This window comes from Acomys minous, assembly GCF_964271855.1.
Source record: "Acomys minous genome assembly, chromosome: 6".
Taxonomy (NCBI): Eukaryota; Metazoa; Chordata; class Mammalia; order Rodentia; family Muridae; genus Acomys; species Acomys minous.
In genome coordinates this window covers 91,132,288-91,141,045 of record NC_140487.1, presented here as the reverse complement: position 1 = coordinate 91,141,045, position 8,758 = coordinate 91,132,288, and the positions used below count along the sequence as shown (strand labels likewise).

At 37.0% G+C, this 8,758-nt stretch overlaps 1 protein-coding gene across 2 annotated transcripts in view; it reads right to left on the bottom strand.

Moving 5' to 3' along the window:
* LOC311598910 (selection and upkeep of intraepithelial T-cells protein 7-like) overlaps positions 1-8,084 on the bottom strand; it is a 10,183-nt gene extending 2,099 nt beyond the window's left edge. The window contains exons 1-4 of one of the 2 annotated variants that reach the window (XM_084784455.1): positions 7,771-8,084; positions 5,255-5,345; positions 3,602-3,949; positions 318-596 (exon numbers count right to left, since the gene is read on the bottom strand). In XM_084784455.1, the coding sequence (XP_084640581.1) occupies positions 318-596; positions 3,602-3,949; positions 5,255-5,330 (703 nt within the window). In that variant the 5' untranslated portion in view covers positions 5,331-5,345; positions 7,771-8,084. The remainder of the gene's footprint in view (positions 1-317; positions 597-3,601; positions 3,950-5,254; positions 5,346-7,770) is intronic. The other variant, XM_084784456.1, reaches the window with a different exon arrangement.
* Between the last annotated feature and the right edge of the window lie 674 nt (positions 8,085-8,758).

Genomic DNA, 8,758 nt, shown 5'->3' with positions numbered 1-8,758 from the left:
ACCTAGATAAAAATATAGATCAAAACATCAACAGAATTTTTAAAGTTACAAAAATATATATCTTATTAAACTTACATGAAAATATCATGTCTAATGAAATAATATTCAATGCAAGTAAGGCTGTGATATGTATTTTTATTACATATTATCATTGTCAATTTGTCCTCTAATATTTTTATCATAGCACTTGACAATACTTGACTTATTGAAACACAAAGGGAACTCTATAACATATTAATTGTTTTTAACATTAATGACTTCCATAATTTTGTCTTTATGTTTTTAGATTAGTAGCAAAATCTCATGACAATACTTGCCTGCTAGGATGATACTGGTCTGCTTCTCTTCACCAGTTACAGGATTGAAAATACAGCATATGATGGTGCCCTGTGACCGGTTTGTAAGGAGAGTCATCCTCGTGTGGAAAAGTCTGGCTTCATCCTGTGAATACGATTTTGATGAGTGTGGAAGTGCTTTTCCCCTATTGTCTCTCCACTCCATTTGGGGCTTTGGGAACCATCCTCCTGAGTTACACTCCATCATGATTCCAGCTGCTTGAGGAGCCTTAACATGGATCTCTATCTCCAAACCAACTGCTGGAGAAAACGAGGAAAAGAGAATCAGGATATTGTGTCAAAGCTGAACCGGCAGTTTCAAAGACAAAAGAGTCACAGTAGTTTGTTCAAAAATCTCAGAAGATTTGTGAATCAACACCACATTGGATTGACAAGTTAGATTAACCAGGTGGTATTTTATGTCTATTCAGGGCATAAGGTATTTTTGAGGCAGCTGCATGATTTTTACACATTACTTGGACATTTTAATATTTTCTGAAGACAGCCTTTTCAACAAATCAATCTGAGAAAACTGGATGTTCACATGCAGAAGAATGAAACTGGACCAGAATATATCACTTTGCCCAAAACTAACTTCAAATGAACCAGAGAAATAAACATGAAACCTAAAACTACTAGAAAGATATAGGCAGTATGCTGTATGATGTAGGTTTAGAAAACATTTCTTTAGTACTACACCATTTGCCCAAGAAATAAGATTAACTACTGATCAGTGGAAATTTATGAAAACTTCTGCACAGCTAAAGAAAACAATAAAGCAGGTAAAGAGAAAGAAGGGGAGAGAATCTTTGTTAACTCTATCTCTGACAGATACTAACATCCAAAATAAATAAAGAACTCACAAAAGGAAGAAAAAGAAAGAAATGGCCCATTCAAAACAGTGAGCCTGGAACCTGAACAAATGTTCTCAAAATAAAAAAAAAATAATGAATGGCAAATATTAGCTCAAAAATGTTTATCATCCTTGGCAATTTAGGAAATGCAATTGAAACAGCTTTGATATTTCATCTTGTTCCGTGTAAATGGCAAAGATTAACAGAACAACTACCAACAAATGCTGAAGGGGGTGTGGGGAAAAGGTAACCCTCAGTCACTGCTGGTATGACTGGAACTGGAGCAGCCATTTTGGAAACCAGTGTGAGAATCCTTAAAAGATAAAAATGTAAGTCTACCTTATGTCCCAGGTATATCACTGCTTAGCATGTGCTAAAAAAGACTTGACTTGCTAATCGACAGATCCTTCCACAGCTGTGGTTATTGCTGCTCTCCTCGCAATGACTAGAAAAATAGAAATAACTTAAATGCCCTTCAATGTATGAGTGGGTCATGAAAATTGTAGTACAAATACATCATGGGATAATATTCAGCTGTGAAGAAAATCAGATTATGAACTCTGCAAAGGAATGAATGGATGGAACTAGAAAAGGTCATATTGAGTGAGGTACAGCAGGCCCAGAAGGATAAATGTCATATGTCCTCTTTCGTCAGAGGCTGCTAGTTCCAAATCTTCAGATGGATGTTCATATTTCGAAATAATTGCAGAAACCAGAAAAGTAAAATGAGACTAGAGCTAGGAGAGGAGGATGGAGGGGTGATAGAGCGGGGGAAAAGTGTGGTAGAACATCTCTGATTGCAGAAATGAAGAAAGGGAGAATCTAATACAGAGAGGGAAAGAGATAAGTACACAAGAAGGAGAAAGGAGGATAAAATAATAGTAAGGATGTATGAAAAAGTTGTAAGAAATCATATTATACTATTCACCTAAAATCTATAATATACAAAATTATGCATAAATAAGCATATGTGGCTTACATGAAATTTTCTCATCTGGACTGACATTGCTTCCTCCAAGAAACAATGACCTCCTAATACTGGACATGACAAGTCATATTTTGCGTGGTTGGTCAGAGTTGTCCAAGAACTTTCCAAAATATTAAGGATATTGCAATAGTCTTTGGTTGCCCACAGAGGTGGAAGGTAAGTCCTCATCACTGTAGACACCCTGTACTTCAGATACAGGACCTAGATGACTTGGAGCCAAATCTAAAATGAAAGCCTTTTCCCTGACACTAGCTTTTATGCTACCAGAACCTTCCAAAGGAGGAAAGCAAACAACTGTCCTCCCCAGCTAGAATGCCTACAACCCACATCAATGACCAGCACAACACATTATAACCTTAAGGTGCAGTAGTAGCACATATATACATTGGTAGTAATGAACAGCTCTCTAAATGAACTTAAAACCCGCTCAACAAGAGATAAATCATTCCTGGTCCTAGAAATCTAACCAGCTACCCAGGGCTAGTGATATTGGAGCTGTGGCTCTTTGAGGAGAACCAATAACTACCACTTTTAAAAACAGCACAATCCCTAACTGCATTCTAAATATCTGTCTTTATACCCACACCTAAATGTAGTCCTTGCCTCTCATCAAGGAAACCTCTATCCACAATATAAAGAGACCATTACATAAAACCACAACCAACCAAAATGCAGAGCTTTGGATCCCAGTCCAAATGGATACATCTACAAAATAAGTCTCATAGCCTAAAGCTCAAGGAACATTAGAGAAGACAGACTATAGAGACTGTAAGAGTCAGAGGATCAGGAAGTTTACTATGGAACTGTATCCCTAATAATATAAGAAGCTACATGCATTAAGCCCCACTAGTATGACTGCCTACATATGAGGTGAACAAACCCAACAATAGCCATGCCAGAGTATTCTGGGTTGGGGGTGGAAGCTCAAAAGTCCTCAACACTACACAAAGAAAGCTACTCAAAGAAATATTGAGAACTGGAGAAGCAGTCTACTTCTAGGAAAGAGCACACCAATTGGTTGCCCAATACCAAATGGTCAGCCACCAAAACATGCATAAAAATAAGATACAGACTGAAAATGTAATAGTTACATATTTAGAAATATATATTTCTGTGTATACATGTATGCATGTATGTATTTGTGTGTTAACAGCACTAAATGTGAAAGGAGATCATTAATTTGAAAGAGAATTATTAGAAGTAAAAAAAAATAAAATAATAATGTCAAAAATAACTATTATATCATTGGGGTAGATGACAGTGATTAGTTTATGTAGATGCTATTATCTTAAAATAAATATATATTAGTTATCTTAAACAATAAAATATGAGGAAAAAACTTAAAAACTACTAAGACAATTTCCATATAGTTTAGTTTATTAGACACAAGGACATTGGTTTACCATGTTCCACAGGCAACTTACCTGCCACACTGAGGTTCATGGTGGTCACATCATGGAAACCACTATCGTTAAATGAACATTGGTAAGGCCCGTCATCCAAAATGGTGATGTTATGAATTCTGAGGGCCAATTTGCCCCTCCTAATGGCACTTCTCACAAATTCTGTACGATTCGCATATTCAGGTGCAGCTTCTCCATTCAGTTCATGGCCGCCTCTGTATAGGTAAACAGGTTGGGAATGGCCACTCCTGAACCAGCGCACCTCCATATACTCCACACTGCGTGGTGGGGTCACCTGGCAGCTGAGCTCAGCCTGGCCTCCTACTCTAGCCCACACGTGTCCCCTGGGAGTAGTTACCATCTGTTTCTCTGTGGAAGAATAAAGAATATCAAAGTAAGTCTGAAGCCAAGACCACCCCATCTCTTGATTTTGTTAAAAGAAAGTACTAAATATTGCCCATTACATTTAGGTGATCCAAATGCTAGCCCCTGGTTATACTCTCTGTAGCCCATCAATATTTTATTTTTGAAAACACAATATTATTTCATTGTACTTTAAGTATACATTAGAGAACATGATAGAGCAGGAAGCACAGAAATTTGTTTTCTCTCCTTAAAAAAGAGTCATATGGAGAAAAAAAATCTGCCTGATGCTACTATTTTGGAACTTCACAGGGTAGCTGAGGCCTCACAATTAGTCAGTTTTTCGGAACGTGATGGAGTCCCTCAGAAAAACAACCTAAAGCAAGAGAGGTTTACTTTGGCTCCTGGTCTCCCAGTCATCTCACTTTTATGAGCTACAGTGAATTTCTGATTTCTAGGGGTTTTTTTCCAATATTTACTTGTTGTATCAACAGAGTGATTACTTTCTGCTCCTTAGATGCAGGATGGACCACTGGAAGTGCATCTTAGATTCCACACACAGAAAAAAAAAACTGATTAGAAAAAAGTAAACAGGTCATCTTCAAGTCCCTTCCTCCATCTGAGTTTAGTCCTGAGCTCTGCCTTCATCAAAGAAGCTCTATGTTGCAGGGGGAGGTGACTAATGCAGAAACTCATAACTGGCCAGGATGCTGGGAATGAGGGATGCTCTCCAATAAATGAGACATCTATATCATCCCATTCAAGGCTCTGGGCAACAGTGAAAGAGAGGGGCAGACAGAACAAACAGGCAGGAGATGAGGAGATGTGCATGAAAAATCCTCCTGGATATGATAGATGTTTTATTCATGCAGGCATGGGAGCTGTGGTCATAGACACAATCTTTGCACTTTACCAAGTCCAGCAATATTTCATCATGGGTGGGGAAGGGGATCACGAGCCCCACTTGTGCCAGAGGGCCTGTTGAAACTTAATGGTTTCTGGGACAGGGAACATCATTTCTTCAGTGGTGTAGCAGTGATAAGCTGTCTATGCCCTAGTAAACAACCTTCTACCCAATCTCCTGCAAGCAATACAGTTAAACTCAGAGGAACATACTGGAAAAAAAGGGTTAAAGTAGGGGTGAGCCTTGATGGGAAGAAGGGCTTAAGCAGGGAAGGATGAAGAGGTGAACAGAGAATGAAAGTGCACACAAGTTAAATTCATTACACATGTGTATAAAATGGTCATAAAATTTTTTGAAAAGATTTTGAAAGGGAAAGGTAAATGAAAATTAAGAAATAAATGTCTTACCTGAAGACATCACCATTTGCAGAAAAAGAAAGTACATAGAGTATCCAGAAATGTAAGAAAATTCAGGTTTCATCATATCTAGAAATGAGACCTGAAAGAAGTCATAGACCGTAGACCATGAGACATGAGGCTAACATTGTCTAGACAGACTGATGTTCTTCATAACTATAAAAAGGGCCAAGCTTATGACTTTTCCATTTAAAAAGTAAGGCGTGTTGATGCCTAAAAGAATGCCTCTGTCCTCACACACTACTCTTATAAGAAAGGTTGTCTCTGTATTTTTACCTCACTGTTACAAATTCTTCTGTTTCATCATGTTCTATGACTCAAATATGCTAGACAGGCTGTAGACCCTAGGAGAAACCTACTTGATTATCCTGCTAAATTGACATAATATTAAACTGACTCTTAATGACTTCTCCTTGTACCCATCGAACAGAATATCTCCCGATTATCATCTCAGAAGCTTCTATTTTCAGTAGATAGTGATTAATACAGATAACTACAACTGGCCAAGGTGCAGAAAATATTAAGGATGACTTTCACTAAATGAACTCCTCACTGCTCTGCCTCACATGGCTCAGGGATCATTGCTCAAGAGGAGCCAGAAACAGTATAATAGCCAGAGATGGTAGATGACTAAAACTCCATATTCTAGACACCCTAGGACAGTTGCATCTCTGACAGTGTGCCAAAAACCTGTACAAATCCAAACCATGCCAAAAGAAGAAAAAAAGGCATCAAACAATTGACAATCAATAGGTTCTGGGAAAGGAAGGGTTAGATCTCAGAGTATAAGCATTGGAAACTTGCCATACTCCAGGGAAAGGCTAAACATTAAAAAATATCTGGGCAGCATAAAATTTGTCTTGGAGCATTTAAAAATGAATACAACCTTGGATAAATAAAGAAGGCATAGATATGGGATTATTTATGGGGGTGAATATGATCAAAACTCATTGTACAAAACTGGTATATCTCAAAGTTCTAACAAATGCAAATAATAAATACATCTGTACATATATACATACATACATACATACATCAACTAATCAATCAATAAATAGAAAAGTTTTGTCATTACTTTAAGTTTTACTGTAAATTAGCCATTTATGTGAAAACATGATATACACTCTAACTTTAATTTTAAAGAAATGATGAATTTTTATATAAATATAACAAAATCATTGGATATGGCATATTTAGACAAATAAATTACTGAAAATGTAACTGGGTATCCTGTATTTTATGAAGTAAAGACACATCACCTTAAAGTCATAGACATGAGTTGATTCGCTGTGTTATCATGCCAAGTCAGCCTGCCAGCTAACGACAATGAAGAGTTTCAAACAATACATATACTAAAGAGAAACACAGGACTTTGTTAAAGCCCTAGCCATATGCTCTACAGGCAAGTCAAGATCAGGAGCATAAAATCCCTCTGGTCATGGAGATCAGCAAAATCCATCTACTACTAAAGGAAAGTGGGGGGGTCTACCTGGCCTTTGTGAGGTCAATGCGCAAACATCTAAAGTGAATGACATATTTTCTATTTATCTGACAAATAACACAAATTATATAATGCAGTTTCATTATATGGTTTGCACACGTGATGTGGATAGGTAATTGACTGTCTTATTATCTGAAAGAGCAGATTACAGTCAACAAGGAAGCATAATAAGAAATGTAATCTCTAAGTGACTGGTGGGATTCTGGTTATCTCCCTCTATTACCACCCAGGATTATCATAATAATTAACCTAATGTTTGAATTTATTAAAGATATTTATTCTTAAAAGCAATTGGTTCATATGTTATAATTGGACTACATAAGCTTCTAGAAATGCAAATAATCATTATAAAAGCATATCAGTGGTTTCCTAGGAACAAAGAAAAAGGACAGGAAAGAATGATTCAAAAAGCTTACCAAGACAGTTTTGAGGTCATGGCTATTTGTTATATAAACTGTAGTGACAATTTCTTGATTTTATATATATATATATATATATATGTTTAAAACCTTACAAATTATTTATCTTAAATATAATATGGGCTACATTGTATCTCAATTAAAGCTGAATACCTTTCTTTATACAGAGTACTGTTTAAATAAACAAAGTATTAGTGATGATCGTTTGGTAAATATTTATGTGGACACTTTATGATATATGTCTTAATATATAACTTAAGTTAGCAAGCAGATCTTACTAACTGGAAACACCTGTATTAGTGATCATCAATCTAAACACTGGCTCCACTATTTTCTCTCAGGATTCTTTATTTTTAAAAATGAGACTGAAGAAATAGTATAATTTCTAAAATTCAGGGCACACTGGACACTATCAACCATATTAATAATGAAATTTGAAGGATTTTACTGCCATTCAGATTACTAAGCCCCACATATAATGAAGAATTGTCTAGCTATTAGGAAATTAGATTAAAGCCCTAAGGCTAGACTTACAGAGGCAGGAAATACCCTTATCTCCCACCATTATCCATATGCAGATCACTTACTTGAGCTGCAGAACCCAGAATTTCTTTTCTGGTCCTTCAAAAATCCTCAGTGCACGCAGGTAGATGGTCAAAGCTCCTTTACCATTATTCAATGACACCTCCCCCAGCTTCAAGTTGGTACTCTCACCAGGTCCAACCAGTTTCCTCCAGGGTGACGCTTATCACTAGCGATTCTCAAATACATATCTGTTCCCTGAGAAAACTAGAAGAGTTTTTTCTTATTTCTGTAAAAATCCTGTGAGCTCACACACAGATGCATCACTCCCTGTGAGTTTAAACACACACACACACACACACACACACACACACACACACACACAGTACCACTCCTGTGCTCTGTGTGGCTTACAGTAGACCTGTTCCAACATGACTCACTTCTCCTGTGATGATATCTGAGACAAGACTTTTTTCCCACATCATTTCCCCCTAAATTTTGCTTTAGAACATTGGAAAGGTTGGAATCAATCTTGTTTGTATTAGCACTCACATGCTCTTGAAATTACCATTATAGATATAAATGGTTTATAGTTTTTCCATGCCAATACTTACCAAATACTTTTGGTACTTCTGGATATCAGTTATGTTTCCTTTCTGAGTATTTTCAATATTCAGTTTAGTGGAGGGCACAGTAATGTTTCCTTTCTGGGTATTTTCAATATTCAGTTTAGTGGAGGGCACAGAACAGGACTTGTAACAATTGACAAGGGCTCTTAAATAAAGAAGGTAATAGGATATTTTATTGAAAATAAAATTTTACACAAAATATTCTGATCAAAGTTCCCCTCCCCCAACTTCTCACAAATCCTCCCCACAGCCCTGTAACTTCTCTCTCTCTCTCTCTCTCTCTCTCTCTCTCTCTCTCTCTCTCTCTCTCTCTCTCTCTCTCTCTCTCTCTCTCTCTCTCTCTCTCTCTCTCTCTCTCTCTCTCTCTCTCTCTCTCTTTTCTCTTTCTCTCTCTCCCTCCCTCCCTCTCTCTGTCTGTCTTTAG